The 20,070-nt window shown below is 44.9% G+C and overlaps 1 protein-coding gene across 1 annotated transcript in view; it reads left to right on the top strand.

The window, feature by feature from the left end:
- TLL2 (tolloid like 2) overlaps nt 1–20,070 on the top strand; it is a 135,080-nt gene that overhangs the window by 54,740 nt on the left and 60,270 nt on the right. The window contains exon 3 of the mRNA XM_068548993.1: nt 7,760–7,837. Within this exon, the coding sequence (XP_068405094.1) occupies nt 7,760–7,837 (78 nt within the window). The remainder of the gene's footprint in view (nt 1–7,759; nt 7,838–20,070) is intronic.

The following is a 20,070-nucleotide window of genomic DNA, read 5'->3' as shown; positions in this document are numbered from 1 at the left end:
TTAACTTCCTGATTATAAAAGTAATATGTTGAATAAAATTTAGAAATTACAAAAAGTATATAAAAAAGTAACATTCACCCAAAAATCGCCCATCAGGAATCATCACAATGGACATTGTGGGTATTTCCTTCAAGTATTTTTTCCATAATTTTTTGTATATGCTTTTTAAAAAGTAAAAGATGGAATCATACTGGGTACTACTTCCTAACCTGTTTTTTGACTTATAATATGAACATGTTTCCCGTTTAGCAAACTTTCTTCTAAAACAGTTTAAAACGTTGCATTAAGTTCCTTTATATCATAATTCCTTTACTGGGGGTGTGTGGTTGTTACAGTCTGTCTATGTTGAGAATGAACATCCTTTGTTTTCATTGTCAACCGATTCCTTAGTACTGATATTTAGAAGTCATATTATTGGGTCGAAGTCATATTATTGGGTCAAAATCATATTATTGCTTGTTTTAAAAGACTTTGATACATCCTGCTAAATTATCTCATAACATGTTACCAATGTATATTCCTCCTTCAACAGCAGTATATAAGAATTCCTGTTTTATTATACACTTGCCAATATTAAATCATTTCATTAACAAAAACTGGCCGTGATCTTTTAACCCATTTTCTCTTTCCCTTCTGTAACATTTGAAATTTGGCATAGATATAAACTTTACTTGGCACTGAACTGCTTAGGATTACACACTGATTACCGCAGTGGTTGCCTAGTTCGTTCCTAAAACAACCTGTTAAAGCTGCTTTGCCTCGCTTTTTTTTTTCCTAATGAGTAATGAAAAGCTCTGCTGTGTGTGTCTTGCCAGTAGTTTTCTGACAGAGGTGTGCAGATGTTTCGTCCATTGGCCTTGCTTGGGATACTTGTTCAGACCACACCTGTACAGGTGTGGGGTAGAGGGCAGGGGTTAGGGGCATGGATTCTGGAGTCAGGAGGGGCTGCCTTGAAAGGCAAATTCAGTCTCTTACCAGCTGGGTGACCTTGGGCAACTTATTCATGAACCTCAGTTTTCTCTTCTGTAGAAGAGGAATGATATTACTTATTCACAGGATTGCTGTGCATATTACATACGATCAAAGGGCATGGCAAGTTGACTGTGAGGGTAAGACTCAAAGGCCCTGCACAAACTGGCCCTGCATCCCTCAGGTATTAGCCTTAGTTCTAGCTCCACCGGACTCTTATTTTCCTCCCTCTGGCCTTTTTTTACTTGCTGGTGTTTTGTTCTGTTTTGTTTTCTGCTAGAACACTCTCCCCAGATGGGTGTCCCCCTCTCATCATTTAGATCTCAGCTCAAATGTCACCAACTCAGACTTTCCCTGGGCTCCCACCCCCCATTGCTCTTTCATAAAACTCTGTTTTAATTTCTCGAAAGTGCTTAATCCCTCCATGGAATGATCTCTTTTTGTTTGTTTTGTCCTGTTTTGTTTTTGGCCGCACCGTGCGGCTTGCGGGATCTTATTTCCCCAACCAGGGATCGAACCTGGGCCCACGGCAGTGAAAGCACGGAGTCCTAACCACTGGACCACCAGGGAAGTCCCAGGATCTCATTGTTTATTGTTGATTTTCTTCCCTCCACTAGCACCGTGAAGGCGCTATGAAGACAGACCCTGCCTGTGTCTGCCTTCAGGAACCCAGCACAGTGCTGCCCAAAGCAGACACTCAATCAGTATTTATTGAATGAATGGACTAGCAATAAAATGATTTTTAATCTCTTGTGCTAGAGATTATTTTTTGATTTTTCTTAGAGTAAAGCAAAGCAGTTTTGTGCTAGATTTACCTCTGATGGGATGGAGCTGTAAAAACAGGTATTAAAAAGTCAGTAAATGTGAGAGCTGAGGGTGTCCTGGCAGGGTTACTTGTGTTGTATCTTAAAGGGTTTGACACTAGACTGATCTGGAGAGAGTCTCAACCTCTCCACCCAATGGCTGTGTGTCCACAGTGATATCTTAAGTGCTCTAAGCCTCAGTTACACTGCGTGTAAAATGGCACTAATACCCACCTCAGAGGATTAGTTTGAGGATTAAATACAAGATAACATATTCGAGTACCTGCAAATAATCAGCATTTAAAAATGGTAGTTATTTTTGCGTTTAAGAAAACCAAGAGCCGGGCTTCCCTGGTGGTGCAGTGGTTAAGAATCTGCCTGCCAATGCAGGGGAGACGGGTTCAAGCCCTGGTCCGGGAAGATCCTACATGCCACGGAGCAGCTAAGCCCGTGCACCACAACTACTGAAGCCCACGCGCCTAGAGCCCGTGCTCCGCAACAAGAGAAGCCACCGCGATGAGAAGCCCGTGCACTGCAACGAAGAGTAGCCCCCACTCGCCACAACTAGAGAGCGCCCGCGCACAGGAACAAAGACCCAATGCAGCTAAAAATAAATACATAAATAAATAATAAAAAAAAGAAAACTGAGGGCCAAGTAACGTTAGGCTCTAAGAATGAGACAGAAGGAATAATTACTATAAGGTTTTGTTTATTAATTATCATATTCATGAATATTAATTCATAGTCACTATGAATTATCATATATTCAAATGAACAATATTGATCGATGGCTGTCTTTTCGGGCTTTGGAAAAGCCCATCCCTTTCTACCTAGATGTCTTTGGATGTATATAGTTAATATTTCATTAATTATGTAGAGGGGCGTTTTGTGTACATCAATGTCTCATATGATGCATATAATTAAGCCACTTTTTGTTGGGAGCGGAAGAAAATTGGGCTTTCCCAAAGAAAAGCAGCTTGCTCCCAAAGTTGCTAACAGATTGCTTCTTAATTGAACTTGGGAGGTGAATTATATGGTGAATTAGAAAAAAGAACAACTCTGAATTTAGTGAATTGTTCCATAAAGGAAACTGTGGGATTGAATTGCAAATGCTGGATAGAAACATTTCAGCCTGGCCCCATGCATCACGGGCTGCTGACCTCTTCATGAACAGGCCTGGAGCTCTCTTTTCAAGGCCTGGAGGGCATTCTTTCCCAGAGACCAGCTGTAAGCCTGGGTTTCTTATGCAAAGGAGACGTTTGAATAAGCCCCTGTGACTAATGAAATCTACAGGGTCTTTGCATAGCCTCTCACTGAAGAGGTAATTAACCAAAGATCAAATATGGGCATATATATGTATTTTTTCAAATATTTTTTGTCTTGCAGTTACACCCAAGGAAAAAGATATCCCTACACCCTGAATACTCCCTGCCCCCATTGCCCCCAATCTTTGTCTGCATCAGACTATATTTCTCTCTTCCCTGTTCTGTGTGCTTATGGCTGCAGTTATAGCCACAGTCACACCTGTCTTATTTGCTTGCTTTTACTGAAATGGAGCAACACAGGCCATTGATTTAGATGTGAGAAATGACTTTTCTTAGTACTTGATGTCTGTCTGCAGCTCCACATCTTCCATTCCTGGTGAGCTTGGGAGGAAGGAGGTTAGTTTTAAGAAAACATCATGAGTTGAGGCTACCTCTTACAGGGTTCTCTAAGTAGAGAATCTCAAGTTTGGCTGCACCTTAGAATCAGCTGGGGAGCTTTTTAAAATCTCAAGGCCCAGGCCAATCAAATAAGAACCTCTGGGGGTGGGATGCAGGCCTCACTATTTTTCTAAAAATCTTCCCAAGATGATCCCAAAGTGCAGCTAAGGTTGAAAGCCATTGTTCCAAGAATATCTACTTCCCTTCCTCCATAAGCTGAAAAAGACAAACTTTTCCATCAGTGATGATGAGTTAGAAATGATTGGGTTTTCTTTGTAAGTACTGTCTACCTGACTCATCCATCTCTACCTATCCATCCATTCATCCATCAATCACATATTTTATTGTCTGCTATGTGCCAGACACAGTGCTGGGTGTTTACTGTTGGACAAGACAAGGCCCCTTTCTTCAGGATGCTAAAAACTAAACTAGGGGATCAGCTGAGTAGACAGGAGATCCCAATTGCTTGTGGCGAGGGATGTAAAAAAGCCCAGGGCGCTGGTAACACAGAGGAGGGAGCTTCTAACCCAAGAGGAGCAATGGGGCTTCCCAGAGGAAGTGGTGTTCAAGCTGAGCCTTGAAGGTCCAGTAGGATTTGGCCAGATGCAGAGGTGGGTGTGACAGAGGAAGGCGCATCAGCAAGAGGAGAATGGAAATCCAAGGCACCGTGAGTAGCTTAGGTGGCTGAGCACAGAGTGGGAGTGGGGGAGTAGCAGGAAGCCCTGAGGTACCAGGTGGAGGAGGCTAGCAGGGCCATATCACAGGGGTGGGCCTCATGGGTCATGTTAGGGCTTAGAATTCATCCCACGGGCAGTGGGAAACCTTGGGAGGGTTTTCATCAGGGGAGTGGCCAAATCACACTCACTCCAGGTAGATCCCAGGCTCAGCTGTACTAGAAGCATGCGATTTGCTGCCCTTTGGAGAAATGACAAGAGCTGCCAGTCTCTTGCTGGTAAGGATGACAGAGAAGGGATGTGTGTTCTTAATTGCTGTGACCCCAATCTCATCAGTGACTTTCCCTTGGGAATAGGCAGCCACACCCAGACACCCGACTTGTTCTCCTGTTCTTTCTGGGTCTGAGGCTGAGGGGAAGGAGCACAGATCTGGGGAGGTCCTCCAGGACCCACCTTCAGCTTCTCCATTACTAACCATCTCTGTACCTTCAGGACAGGCAAGTCACTTCACTTCTTGGAACCTTGTTTCCGCATCTGTGAGATGAGGATGTTTGTGGCTCTTTTGTCACTGAGTCTTCATGAGGCTAGAATTACAAAACTCTGCATTTAGCACTGTTCCTAGCACATGGTCAGCACCGTAATTGGCACATAGTAAACACTGATTCTTTGCCCACCTCCATCTGCTAGGGGGCCCCTGGTCTCCCCCCAGCTCCAGAGCTTTGCTCCCATTGTAACCCCAAGGACCAGGGGGCCAAGGGAATCAGAAGTCCTCATCCCCGCACCTCCTCTGCCTGCTGCAAAGCTGAATATCAATCTCTCCCAGCCATCGCTCCCTCAACCACAGCCTCCAGCTAACCTTGAACCAGGCTGTGCTCAGGTATCCTTACAGGTCTATTTTTTTTTCTTTTTTTTCGTAGGAACCAAGCAGGTCTAAACTTTCCAACCCTCCACGATGGGCTGGTGCTTTGCAGAATCTCCTTTCAAATCCCAGCTCCTGTGTTCCCCTCCCGTTCACTACTAATAACCCTGATCATTTCAGAGCCAGTGCAGTTACAAAACCCTTTCATGTCCTCTGGCTCCCATCTAGATCTCTCAGAATAAAAGCCAAAATCCTGAAAATGGTCTGCAAGGTCCCCCAGGAACTGAGCCCCCCAGACCCTCCACTGCTCACTGACCTCATCACCTATTATTCTTTCCCTGGCTCATTCCATTCCAGTCACACCCACCTCCCTACTGTCAAGCACACTCCCACCCCAGGGCCTTTGCACCTGCTGTCCCTTCAGTCGGAATGCTCTTCCCCAGATATCTGCAGACCCTCTCCCTCACCTTCTTCAGGCTTCTGCTTTTCTGCCTTGTGTGAAATGGCAATCCTTCACCCCTAGCATTCACTGTTCCCCTCACCCTTATTTATTTTCTTCATTGCGCTTGTCAACAGCCGACTTATATATTTAGTCACCTGTTTGTTTATCATTTTCTCCTCTACCCTCCACCAGAATATAATTTCCATGAGGTCAGGGTAGAGTTTGTTCAGTGTCATATCCTGAGCAGCAGAAACAGCATCTGGCATGCAGCAGGTGTCGGATAAACATTTGTTGAATGAGCAAATGCCTAAACAAACCATTACCTCATTCGGAACTTGGAACAGCCCATTTGACAGATGAAAAGTACTAACGCCCAAGGTCTCATCCTCAGTTACACAGGGAGTGAAGACTAAGCTAGTCCGGGAGCCTTGGCCTCAGGCTCTCCTTCAGTCTGCACAGGGCACATTCCTCCGCTGGCCAGTGATTTTCATACCATCAGGATTTCCCCTGACCTTTAGCCCGAGAGGAAATGATATCACAACTGGAAGAATACCCAGAGGGCTGGGAGCTGGCAGCGAAGGCCCCGGCAGCTGCAGGGAGTGTGTTAGTGGATTCTGACTTGGCCAGAAAGGCAGCGGACAAGCAGGATGAAGGCATGTAAAAATATCCGCGCGCGCCTGGTCCACCGCCAGTGTCAGTCACCAGAGGGAGAGAGGTGGTCTGCATGTCAGGAGTTGGGATGCGGGACCACAGGGCTGTCTTCCGTGGTTGTCAGGGGCCAGGGCATTGGGTTCCATGTTTGGGACCCTTCCTTGAGCAGCGCTGGAAGCCTGTGACCTATGGAGCACAGGAAATATCATCGGGCTTCTGACCAGGAGACTGTCCTGAGCCCTCAGCTTCCCTTACGGGCTGGCAACCCTGAGCTGATCATTTTGTATCTCAGTTTTCTCCTCTGTAAAATGGGGTTACACTTCTGCTACAGAGTGCTTTCATCAAGGTCAAAGGGGAGATGGGGAAACTGCTTTGTAAGCTGCAAATGTCTAAACAAATGCAAGAAATAGTTTGCACAAGTAGATTGTCCTGTAGATGCTTTGGTGTGGTTTCACGTGTATGATACTCTCCCCTGGACACGGGCTTTGTCCTCAAATCTGCTCCCTGGTGTCCCGACCCACCCAGCTGCTCAACTGCCAAATGTAGGCATCATTGGGGGCCCCTCTCAGTCCCTCATATCTAAGCCATCAGCCTCTCCTGTTGCTGTGCCTCCAACTATATTCTTAATATCCCTGAGGGTCCAGCCTCCCTCTCTGCCCACCACGGTCAGCCTCTCCACATGGCAAGCTCATTCCCGATCCAGATTCTTTCCTGAGCCTCCTTCTGCTGGGACACGCTGGCCCGGATCTCGGTGTGGCTGGCTCCTTCCTGTCTTCCAAGTCTCAACCCAAATGTCACCTCCCTAAAGGGCCTTCTCTGACCGCTTTCTAAGCAGCTGCTCCAGGCCACGTTACCACATACTGCATTTGATCTTCAGAGCACTTTCTGAACCTGCAATCATCTTATTCCTTTATTTTCTTACCTACCATTTACTGTCCAACCGCCCATTTGGAACTTAGGCACTGTCAGTCCTGTTCACTGCTGGATCCCTGCTGCCCGGGACTGTACCTGGTTCACAGTAGGTCTAATAATAGATGGTGATAGACCATCTTCCTGGTGGGGACAGATGTGAACCTGGTTTCTAGATGATGATACTAGCAAACGAGTATGTGTATCACTGCCCTTGACTGAGGCAGTGTCGGCAGAGTCTGATTTATAAAGTAAGCAGAGCAATTTCTAAAAGGAGACTCACACCCCAAAGAGGAAACCAGGAAGCCTGTATAAGCCAAGGCAGCAGCAAGTGCCGCATCACATATTTAGGAGTGGCACTGGTGACGTCTCCCTGCATCCCGTGCGGGGGACTCCAGAACCAGAGAGTGTCCTGTTTGCATTGGGCTTTCTCAGGGAGTTGGGGGTTAGGAAACTGACTTTGGGATTCGCCTGTTAACTTTGTATGTTTCACTCCAGGTGCCCTTGAACTGATCGAGGAGAGGCTACATTTATAATTTCTGAACTATGTTCATGGTTATGAGAAAGCAGGTTCTTTTTGGCCTGAGCATCCAGTAGGGGCCCAGTCATCCTTTGTTAAACAGATCTTCACTGACCCACTGGTGATTCTGAGCGTCCCCCAGGTGACCAGGTTTGTTCCCTCATCTCATGGTGCTGGTGCAAAGAAGGCTGGTGCGTCCTCACGTTTCTTTTCTTCTTTGTTCCTTTAGGTGGGCTTGGAGAGCAGCCATCTGAGAGCTGGTCGAATGCCACAGCCACGAATACCAGCAGTGAGGAAGCTAGAGAGGGTAATGTGAGGCCCCACCAGGCCTTGGGGTATTCTTTGTTTTTCAGTTGTTGTAAATTTCACATAACCTAAAATTTACCATTTTAACCATTTTAATGTGTACCATTTCGTGGCATTAAGTACATATACAATGTTGTGCCACCATCACCACTATCTAGTTCCAGTCGCACCCATTTCCCTCCCCCATCCCTGATTCTGGCTTTGGGAACCTCTTATTGTACCTTTTGCTTTCAATCTTAGTGAACTAGAAGCAGTGAAGTCTGTGAATGAGGAGGGGGTGAGGCCTTTTGTTGAGTGGGGTGGGCCGGCTGCCAGAGAAAGGTATAAGGTGGTGTTTGGTTGCTCGGGGACTGGAGGGCCTCCAGTTAGACTCTGCAGTCTGGGCGTGACTTTTCTCTCTAGCCCTTGGCTGGCCAGCTGAAGGCCCTGAGGACCGAGAGGAGGGATGACGAGGCTTTGGGAACTAGGGGTCTGACAGAATGAGTGGGCCTGGGAAGCAAGAAAGGGAAATAAAGCTGGGTGGGGACTGGGAGGCAGGTGTAGACTAGAGACCCCGTGGATAGTTGGCGGCGGGGGGTGCTGTCTGTGGCAGGGGCCTGCCTGGAGGTACCACCTCTGCCTGTCTGCACACCAGCGCCCAGACGCGCGTGCGCTCTCAGAGATTCTAGCCTGGAGATTATGGGAGGCGCCTCACTGGAAGCATCTCGGTTTTGGAGAAGGTTTTCCTGTTCAGAAGCGGTGCTGGAGGAGAAGGGCTGCTGGGCTTCTGTCCGGCCTGCATCCTGCAGGAATCAGGGCTTGTTGCCGGCAAGGGTATTTCTTCTATTGATACATAAAATTAACGCAGAGCAAAATGAATCATTTTTAAATGCCAGAATCCTGTGTTTCAGGGATGCTTCTGTAGAGGTGAAGTACAAATCATTATTCACTTTATGTTTTTTCTTTAATGTTATTTTATATTTTACACACACAATATATATATAACTTCACAGTAATGTACAAATGTGATGATATCATCATATACTTTTCTTAGTGTTGTGTTTTTTTCTTTTCCCTTTAATCTGGCTACCTCCTTCACTTCTTTTTTCCACATATTACCCCTCTACTCTTCCCCAGGTAATGCATGCTAATAACTTTGTTTTCACCCTTTCATCTTTTTCTCCATGCGCATATATTCACATATACACTGATGCAGAGATGTATACATATGCATACATAAACATACATATAAACACGTAAACATATATACAGATATGTTTTGTCATTTTTTTAAAAAAGGGATCATATTTGATACGTGTTTTTTATGCATTATGCTCTTCTCACTCATCAATACCTCATGGAAAACCCCTCCAAGACACTTTTATAACTTCAATTTATTCTTTTGAATAGTTGCAAAACATTCCTGGTATGAATGGGCCATAATTTATTCAATCCTTCCTTTATCAGTTAATACGTAACTTCAAGTTTTTGCCATCATAAACAATGTTGCAGAAAAATACCTGAATATAGACCCTTACACACTTAGAATGTTTTAAATAGATGTTGCTAAAATGCATTTCAAAAGGTGTAAGTGTGCTCCTTGCACCATATCCTCCCTGGCACTAGGTATTATCAGTGTTTTTAATAATGGAAACGATAGCTTATTATTAGTTAATTTGTATTTCTCTGACTCCTGGTGACTTTCAGCGTCTTTTCCTACCTTCGCCAGTGATTTGGGGGTGCACTTCTGTGACTCGCCTCTTCCTGTCCTTGGCCCATTTTCTGTTGGCTTGCTGATCCCCTCTTAGCAGTCTGATCTCCTTTAGAGAGAGGCAGACTCTTCCACTCCCACTCCCCACCACCACCATTTGACAAAAGTGCGTCTGATTCTAAGTCACACCAAGTATTGCTGGGACCGTGCGCAGGGCCCCTTTAAAATCTGTATTTTTCTGCTTTGCTTTCTCAAAGGTATTTTGACTTAGGCGTTTTCAGGCTCCCAGACACCTGGTAAAATCAGTGTCACTTCATTTTGGCCGCAGATGACCAGCACTTAGTGGTGAAAATGGACACAGGGTGTGAGGATGAAACCAGAAGGATTTGCCATTACCCTTCAGTGATGTAGACGCCACACCTAATTTTTCCTTCATGATTTAAGTGATTTATTATGGCATGAAAACCACCCCCAAACTTAGTGACTTCCAACTGTGATTCGTTATCTCTCATGGTTCTGTGCATTGACTGGGCTTGCTGGGGTGGTTCTTTGGCTGACGTCAGCTGGGGGTCACTCACTTGATTAAATTCATCTAGCAGCTGGGCTGGGCCGAGAGATCCAAAAAAAGCTTTAGTCACATATTTGGTGCCTCACTGTGCCTCCACATGCTGTCTTTCCACATGGACCTTCACCATTTAGTTGTCTAAGGTTTTTTTTATAGCATGGTGGCTGGCTTGCCAGAGAGAGGAGACAGAAGCCACCAGTTCACTTAAGGCATGGACTCTGAACTCTGAGAATGCTACTTCTGCCACATTCTATTGGTCAAAACAAGCCAAAGGGCCAGCTCAGCTTCAAGGAAAAGAAAATAGATTCCACCCCTTAATGTGAGAAGTGGCATGAACTTACAGGGATGAGAGCTGTGGCCATATCTGGAGACCATCTACTGCCTTCCCTCACTGCATCTTTCCTGCTCACCAGCAATAGCTATTGTCAGAATTTTTAATATTAATATTTACTGGTTTTTTGGGTGTCATATGACCCAACCAAATAAACTTGAACAGTCAGACACACTCGGGTTTCCATCCCAGCAAGCCACTTAGTAGTTACAACCTTGGATAAGTTATCCAGCTCCTCATCGAAGGTTTGGAGAGAATTAGAAATAATATTTATGCAAAGCGCATAGCCATGTGTCTGGAACTTAAAAAGTACTCAGTAAGCGTAGCTCTTCCCCTTCTTCCTCTCCACCTTCACCTCCAAGAATTAGATTATCCAGCACTGAAAGTGCGTCGTCCGCCTCTGGACTGGGATTTCACAGCTGTTTCACAGCTGCACAGAAACACCATTAAGGAAGACAGGAAGGAATAAGGCTGCCGCAGCCCATTAAAATTCTGCCTCTGGTTGTGTTGTACACGGTACTCACACTGGGACGAGACATCTTCTTGGGTGTCTTAAGGAGGTTGATGACAGCACTGCCCCACCCATGCCCCACACCCCTGCAGCTGGCTACATCCGTAGTCTGCAGCCCCTCAAATGATCCTGGTGTGTTTCAAGAGGATAATGTCAAGGTTAGGCCAGTCCCTCCACCCTGTATTACAGCAGCAGACGAGCAGGTCTTTAAGCATCCAGGGTGAGCCTGAGGAGGAAGGAGACCCCCCCCAAGGTGAGGTGAAGGCCATCCCTTCTAGCTTGTTCCCCCAGCCTTCCCATCTGTCCCTCCAGGACACTGTCAGGTGCCAGCCTGGGTGCCTCTTGTTTTTGTTTGAATTAAAGATAAGGCAAGTTGTGTCAATCTCAGATTCCCCTTTAATCACAACCCACCCCGCTTCCGCCACCCCCAGAAAAAGAGACCGCCCAAGCAGGAGAAAGGATCTGAGGGAAGCCCCTGGTCGGCTGGGTGCAGCACCAGGTGTATTTCCTGGCATTATGTTCCTCCCCTCAGCCCTGATGGCGGGCATTTGTGCTTCCAGCTTTGGGGAGGGCTGGGGGGCTTGGGGAATTGCTCACTCAGCACCCCTTGGCAGACTGTTTGGTCTGAGGAGCCTTCCTACCCTGGAGATGAGAGCTCAGCATGCATTTCGGGGCCGATAATGGGATTAATGAAATGGAGTGTGTAGCTGTTCCTCAAATGAAGCTGTGACTGTTTTGGTAGAGCCTGATTTCCAGAACCATATTCATAAAAGAGAATGGACCTTTCACTTTCTGTAGCAGTCCCTAAGGGCTCTGTGCTGCAGCCAATAATAATGGAATCAGGGTGCACCAGAGAGCAGGGGTCCCTCAAACTTGGGCACAGAGCATCACCTGAACCCCTGAATGTCACTTATGTCAGCATATCTGGGTGTAACCATTGAACCTGACTTTAGGCATTCTTTCTAGCCTGTCCCCAGATGCAGATGTGATGGTGATAACTGCAGCTCTCGTCGAGCCCTTACACAGCAGGCGTTTGATGTTCATTGCCTGGTTCCATGCCCGTGACACCACCATGCAGCAGGAAGGAGATCTCAGGGGACAGTGGCTCGTCTAGAGCCACACAGGTAGTGAATGGCAGCATTTACCTTGAGCCTGAGTCCCCCTGACCCTGAATCTCTTGCTCTTAATCTTTGGGCTACATCAGTGGTTCTCAAACTTCCTTATGCATCCGAATCACTTGGGGAGCCTGAAAAAGCACAGATGCCTTGACAGTCCTCTAGGCCAATTGAGTCCCAATCTCAGGGCAGGAGGTTGGACACCAGAATTTTTTAAAAGCTCCCTGATTGAATCCAATGTGCAGCCAAGTTTGGGAACCATCGTGCAGAATAATCCACAGTCTCCCCCTTTACTGAGCCTTTCAGGATCGCCACAGGCAAGGTGTGAATTTGCCCATCACCCATGGGGTGAGGGTTATGCAGATGGCTGGACTGTCAGGGTGTTTACTTCCAGTGTAGGCGGGACTGGTTGACTAATCGAAAATCCGCAGTTCCTTGCTTGAGAAGGCTGGGGCAGGCCTGGTTCCATTTATAATACGGCTGTGCCTTCAGCTGGAAACGGAACACTGAATAGCTATGGCAGATTTTCAGAGAGGATAGGGTACACTCCCAGAGCCAGAGAATTTAAATGGACTTTATCCCCCAGCCCACCCCACCCCCAGCATGTTAAATCCCTTCAGACACCCCTGAAGGGAGTCCTCCTCTGCATTTGCTCCTCTTCAGATGCAGGCCTCTTGGACCATAATAAATAATTACATCCTTCTATTTGGACTCCAATTCCAGATAGTAGTAATCCAAGAAAATCCAATAATGACAGTTGCATTAAGATCCTTCTTCCAGGCTAAGCAGAACATCTGTTTAGACATATTTTTAATCGGCAAATGCTTCCTGTGTTGAGTCCTCAGCAAATTAAATTTCTCACTGGACCGAGGGGGAAGCTGTCATTCAATAAGCCATCTCTGGAAATTACACCCCAGTCTCTTTCCAGGTGCACTTAAGATTTTCCCATGCTGACTCGGCTGCACCAGGCCCTAACATTACTGGGTCACATGTATATATAGCACAGCTTCTCTGAGAAACATTGGATTTCTTAGTGTTAGTCCCTCAGATAGAGAAATATTGATATTTTTGCTCATTCTCCAAAGGAGAGTTGGCGGCGGAGGAAAATTAAGAGACTTGTTGAAAACCATATGGGAAATGAATAACAAACTTCCACTTGCTACATCGCTGCCTGTGATTACTTAAGACAGGATTCTCAGGATTTAAACATTAAGGACTTCAGGGCTGCCAACATTTTGGAGAGGTTTCTGCCACAGAATTGTTTGGACTGTTGGGTTGTTTATTTTTAGAATAACTCATCCATTCTTTAACTAATTAATTCAAAATCCAAGAGCACCGAATGCTTACCACCAGCCAGACACTGTGCTGGGTGTGAATAGAGTGGTGAATGAGCCAACCACAGTCCCTGCCCCCATGGAGCTTCCAGTCTACTGGGGCAACTCACATTTGAAATCTGGATGCAGTTTGTAGTTCTGGGCTGGGAGAGCAAGTTAGAATATCTGTAGAGGCCAAGCAGGTAATGTCATTGGGTGAAATGCCTGGATGGGACCCTGCGAAGTGGGAGATAGATGCTAGCAACCAGGAAAACGTGCGCCCTGACTGTAGAGAGCAGGTGCTACTTAACTGCTATGGGTTGTAAATGATGGAAGATGGGCCCACTGTTGCCAGATCTTTCCATTTTTAAAGAAAAACTAGAAAATCTGGATTTTTATGTGAAATTCCTTGATTTTTAAAAGTTGGCTTCTCAAATGAGTAGCCAACTTTGTTTTTAAACAAAACAAAACAAAAACCCAAAGTGTGGGCCAAAAAACTATCCAGGCCAAACAAAACACATCTGTGGGTTGGGTTTATCCCAAGAGCTGGAAGTGTGTGACTTCTGATCTAGAAATTCTAGCAGTAAAACAATTATGTTCAGGCTTAAAAATGTGTTATATGCCAACTTTCTTGTTCTGGCAACTGAACTGGCAGGGACCCCTTTTACAAACATAGAACTACTGGAAAAAAATATAAACTTCCTCTTTTTAAAAAAAAATTTATTTATTATTTTATATTTATTTTTGGCTGTGTTGGGTCTTTGTTGCTGCGTGGGGGCTTTCTCTAGTTGCGGTGAGCGGGAGCTACTCTTCGTTGCGGTGCGCGGGCTTCTCTTTGCAGTGGCTTCTCTTGTTGCAGACCGCGGGCTCTAGGCACACGGGCTTCAGTAGTTGTGGCGTACAGGCTCAGTAGTTGTGGCTCGCGGGCTCCAGAGCACAGGCTCAGTAGTTGTGGCACACGGGCTTAGTTGCTCCGTGGCATGTGGGATCTTCCCAGACCAGGGCTCAAACCTGTGTCTCCTGCATTGGCAGGCGGATTCTTAACCACTACGCCACCAGGGAAGTCCTATAACCTTCCTCTTACTCCAAATTAAAAATACAGAGTTAAGCTCAAAGAAAAGATAGGGAAATTGTCATTATCAGAAAAGAACAGGGAACATAAACCCATAGAACTAAGCTTCAGATGGTGGCAAAACTGTGCAGAGGGCACTGAGACTGGGCCAGGATTTGGGGTACTGAAGGCTGGTGTTTTTTTTATGCCCATGTAACAGCTATATAGGTTCAGGATTTGTGGCCTTGGTCCCATGTGAGACAGGAAGTGGAGACTGAGATCTTGCATAAAATGAACTCCTTCAAAGGGCTTCCTAATCATTAAACCATTTAACCTGACTTTAGGCATTCTTTCTAGCCTGTCCCCAGATGCAGATGTGATGGTGATAACTGCAGCTCTCGTCGAGCCCTTACACAGCAGGCGTTTGATGTTCATTGCCTGGTTCCATGCCCATGATACCACCATACAGCAGGAAGGAGATCTCAGGGGACAGTGGAAAGAAAGAGAGAGAGAGAGAGAGAGAGAGAGGGAGAGGGAGGGAGGGAGGGAGGGAGACAGAGAGAGAGAGAGAGAGAGAGAGAGAGAGAGAGAGAAAGAAAGAAAGAAAGAAAGAAAAGAAGAGAAAGAAAGAAAGAAAGAAAAGAAAAGACAAGACTAGAAAAACTCTGTCCAGTGGCTGAAAGAAGTGGCAAGAAATCTTGCTATCTTTCCTAGGTTCTAAGTGGGGGTAAAAAAATATCTTCTATGAGAAACTGAATCCCAAAGCCTGTTCCTCAGACAGGTATAAGTTCTCAAATTTCATTTCCTATGTATGGAAACCATAAACTTAGAAATTAACATAAAAATTGATCTAGGACCCATAGAATCCCAAGAGCCCTGAAAAAATGAAAATCAGGGTCACACTCATTGCTGAGGGCATATGAGACTCTTGCAGAAAGGAATAAACCTCCCCCACAAAATGAACTTTAACTGAAAACATTAGAAACACAAAAAGTTAATCCATGAAGGATAATCAACAGAGACAATAACTTGGAGAATTAGTACCCCAAGATGCAGAAATAATAGAACAATCTGTGGGAGATTAAATAGGTATACATAAAAAGACTAAAGAGTCAATGGGAGAACTTGAAACTATTGTGGGGGAAAAAAAGAACAGATCAATTTAGAAGCCACTAAATAAGGCTTTTGGTAATGATAACTATTTATTGAAACTGGAATGGGATAAATAGTATATTGAACACAACTGAAGAGAGAATTATTGAAGTAGAAAATAGATCTGAGGGGGAGGAGCTTCAAGATGGCAGAAGAGTAAGACGTGGAGATCACCTTCCTCCCCACAAATACATCAGAAATACATCTACATGTGGAACAACTCCTACAGAACACCTACTGAACGCTGGCAGAAGACCTCAGACCTCCCAAAAGGCAATAAACTCCCCACGTGCCTGGGTAGGGCAAAAGAAAAAAGAAAAAACAGAGACAAAAGAATAGGGATGGGACCTGCACCAGTGGGAGGGAGCTGTGAAGGAGGAAAGGTTTCCACACACTAGGAAGCCCCTTCGTGGGCGGAGACTGAGGGTGGCGGAGGGGGGAAGCTTCGGAGCCACGGAGGAGAGCACAGCAACAGGGGTGCGGAGGGCAAAGCGGAGAGATTCCCGCACAGAGGATTGGTGCCGACCAGCACTCACCAGCCCAAGAGGCTTGTCTGCTCACCCGCTGGGACGGGCGGGGCCTGGGAGCTGAGGCTCGGGCTTCGGAGATCAGACTCCAGGGAGAGGACTGGCATTGGCTGCGTGAACGCAGCCTGAAGGGGGCTAGTGCACCACAGCTAGCCAGGAGGGAGTCCGGGAAAATGTCTGGACCTGCCTAAGAGGCAAGAGACCATTGTTCCGGGGTGCGTGAGGAGAGGGGATTCAGAGCGCCGCCTAAATGAGCTCCAGAGACAGCGCAAGCCACGGCTATCAGCGTGGACCCCAGAGACGGGCATGAGATGCTAAGGCTGCTGCTGGAGCCACCAAGAAGCCTGTGTGCAAGCACAGGTCACTATCCACGCCTCCCCTCCTGGGAGCCTGTGCAGCCCGCCACTGCCAGGGTCCCGTGATCCAGGGACAACTTCCCCGGGAGAACACATGGTGCGCCTCAGGCTGGTGCAACGTCACCTCTACCGCCACAGGCTCGCCCTGCACTCCATACCCCACCCCCACCCCCACCCCACCCCCCACCCCCCGGCCTGAGTGAGCCAAAGGCCCCTAATCAGCCGCTCCTTTAACCCCGGCCTGTCTGGGCGGAGAACAGACAACCTCAGGCAACCTACACTCAGAGGCAGGGCCAAATCCAAAGCTGAACCCCAGGAGCTGTGTGAACAAAGAAGAGAAAGGGAAATCTCTCCCAGCTGCCTCAGGAGCAGGGGATTAAACCTCCACAATCAACTTGACGTACCCTGCATCTGTGGAATACCTGAATAGACAATGAATCATCCCAAATTGAGGAAGTGGACTTTGGGAGCAATGATACATATATATTTCCCCCTTTTTCTCTTTTTGTGACTGTGTATGTGTATGCTTCTGTGTGTGATTTTGTCTGTATAGCTTTGCTATTACCATTTGTCCTAGGGTTCTGTCTGTCCGTTTTTTTCTTTTTTCTTTTTTTTAGTAGAGTTTTTAGCTCTTGTTATCATAGGTTGATTGGTTTTTTGGTTTCGTTGCTCTCTTCTTTCTTTCTTTTTTTTAAATTACTTAAAAATTTTTTTTAATAATTATCTTTTATTTTTTATTTTAATAACTTTATTTTATTTTATTTTGTCTTTTTCTTTCTTTCTTTCTTTCTTTTTTTCTCCCTTTAATTCTGAGCCGTGTGGATGACAGGCTCTTGGTGCTCGAGCCAGACATCAGGGCTGTGCCTCTGACATGGGAGAGCCAAGTTCAGGACATTGGTCCACCAGAAACCTCCCAGCTCCACGTAATATCAAACGGTGAAAATCTCCCAGAGATCTCCATCTCAATGCCAAGAGCCAGCTCCACTCAACGACCAGCAAGCTACCGTGCTGGACAACCTATGCCAAACAACTAGCAAGACAGGAACACAACCCCACCCATTAGCAGAGAGGCTGCCTAAAATCATAATAAGGTCACAGACACCCCAAAACACACCACCAGACGTGGACCTGCGCACCAGAAAGACAAGATCCAGCCTCATCCATCAGAACACAGGAACTAGTCCCCTCCACCATGAAGCCTACACAACCCACTGAGCCAACCTTAGCCACTGGGGACAGACACTAAAAACAATGGGAACTACAAACCAGCAGCCTGTGAAAAGGAGACCCCAAACACAGTAAGTTAAGCAAAATGAGAAGACAGAGAAACACACAGCAGATGAAGGAGCAAGGTTGACACCCACCAGACCTAACAAATGAAGAGGAAATAGGCAGTCTACCTGAAAAAGAATTCAGAATAATGATAGTAAAGATGATCCAAAATCTTGGAAATAGAATGCAGAATATACAAGAAAAGTTTAACAAGGACCTAGAAGAACTAAAGAGCAAACAAACAATGATGAACAGCACAATAAATGAAATAAAAAATTCTCTAGAAGGGATCAATAGGAGAATAACTGAGGCAGAAGAATGGATAAGTGACCTGGAAGATAAAATACTGGAAATAAATACTGCAGAGCAGAATAAAGAAAAAAGAATGAAGAGAATTGAGGACAGTTTCAGAGACCTCTGGGACAATATTAAACGAACTGACATTCCACTTATAGGGATTCCAGAAAAAGAAGAGAAAAAGAAAGGGACTAAGAAAATATTTGAAGAGATTATAGTTGAAAACTTCCCTAATATGGGAAAAGAAATAGTTAATCAAGTCCAGGAAGCACAGAGAGTCCCATACAGGATAAATCCAAGGAGAAACAGGCCAGGACACATATTAATCAAACTATCAAAAATTAAATACAAAGAGAAAATATTAAAAGCAGCAAGGGAAAGACAACAAATAACATAATACAAGGGAATCCCCCTAAGGTTAACAACTGATCTTTCAGCAGAAACTCTGCAAGCCCGAAGGGAGTGGCAGAACATGTTTAAAGTGATGAAAGGGAAAAACCTACAACCAAGATTATTCTACCCAGCAAGGATCTCATTCAGATTCAAGGGAGAAATTAAAACCTTTACAGACAAGCAAAAGCTAAGAGAATTCAGCACCACCAAACCAGCTTTACAACAAATGCTAAAGGAACGTCTCTAGGTGGAAACACAAGAGAAGAAAAAGACCTACAAAAACAAACCCAAAACAATTAAGAAAATGGTAATAGGAACATACATGTCAATAACTACCTTAAATGTAAATGGATTAAATGTTCCAACCAAAAGACATAGACTGGCTGAATGGATACAAAAACAAGACCCATATATATGCTGTCTACAAGAGACCCACTTCAGACCTAGGGACACATACTGACTGAAAGTGAGGGGATGGAAAAAGATATGCCATGCAAATGGAAATCAAAAGAGAGCTGGAGTAGCAATTCTCATATCAGACAAAATAAACTTTAAAACAAAGACTATTACAAGAAATAAAGAAAGACACTACATAATGATCAAGGGATCAATCCAAGAAGAAGATATAACAATTGTAAATATTTATGCATCCAACATAGGAGCACCTCAATACATAAGGCAAATACTAACAGCCATAAAAGGGGAAATCGACAGTAACACAATCATACTAGGGGACTTTAACACCCTACTTTCACCAATGGGCAGATCATCCAAAATGAAAATAAATAAGGAAACACAAGCTTTAAATGATACATTATAGAAGATAGATTTAATTGATATTTATAGGACATTCCATCCAAAAACAGCAGAATACACTTTCTTCTCAAGTGTTCATTGAACATTCTCCAGGATAGATCATATCTTGGGTCACAAATCAAGCCTTGGTAAATTTAAGAAAATTGAAATCATATAAAGTATCTTTTCCAACCACAATGCTATGAGACTAGATGTCAATTACAGGAAAAAAATCTGTAAAAAATACAAACACATGGAGGCTAAACAATACACTACTTAATAACCAAGTGATCACTGAAGAAATCAAGGAGGAAATCAAAAAATACCTAGAAACAAATGACAATGAAAACACGATGACCCAAAACCTATGGGAAGCAGCAAAATCAGTTCTAAGAGGGAGGTTAATAGCAATACAGTCCTACCTTAAAAAACAAGAAACATCTCAAATAAACAACCTAACCTTACACCTGAAGCAATTAGAGAAAGAAGAACAAAAATACCCCAAAGTTAGCAGAAGGAAAGAAATCATAAATATAAGATCAGAAATAAATGAAAAAGAAATGAAGGAAATGATAGCAAAGATCAATAAAACTAAAAGCTTGTTCTTTGAGAAGATAAACAAAATTGATAAACCATTAGCCAGACTCATCAAGAGAAAAAGGGAGAAGACTCAAATCAATAGAATTAGAAATGAAAAAGGAGAAGTAACAATTGACACTGCAGAAATACAAAGGATCATGAGAGATTAGTACAAGCAACTATATGCCAATAAAACGGACAACCTGGAAGAAATGGACAAATTCTTAGAAATGCACAACCTTCTGAGACTGAACCAGGAAGAAATAGAAAATATGAACAGACCAATC

Source organism: Eschrichtius robustus, chromosome 7 (genome assembly GCF_028021215.1).
Source record: "Eschrichtius robustus isolate mEscRob2 chromosome 7, mEscRob2.pri, whole genome shotgun sequence".
Classification (NCBI taxonomy): Eukaryota; Metazoa; Chordata; class Mammalia; order Artiodactyla; family Eschrichtiidae; genus Eschrichtius; species Eschrichtius robustus.
Note: the sequence above shows the minus strand (reverse complement) of the source record. Positions and strands in the feature narration are given on the sequence as shown.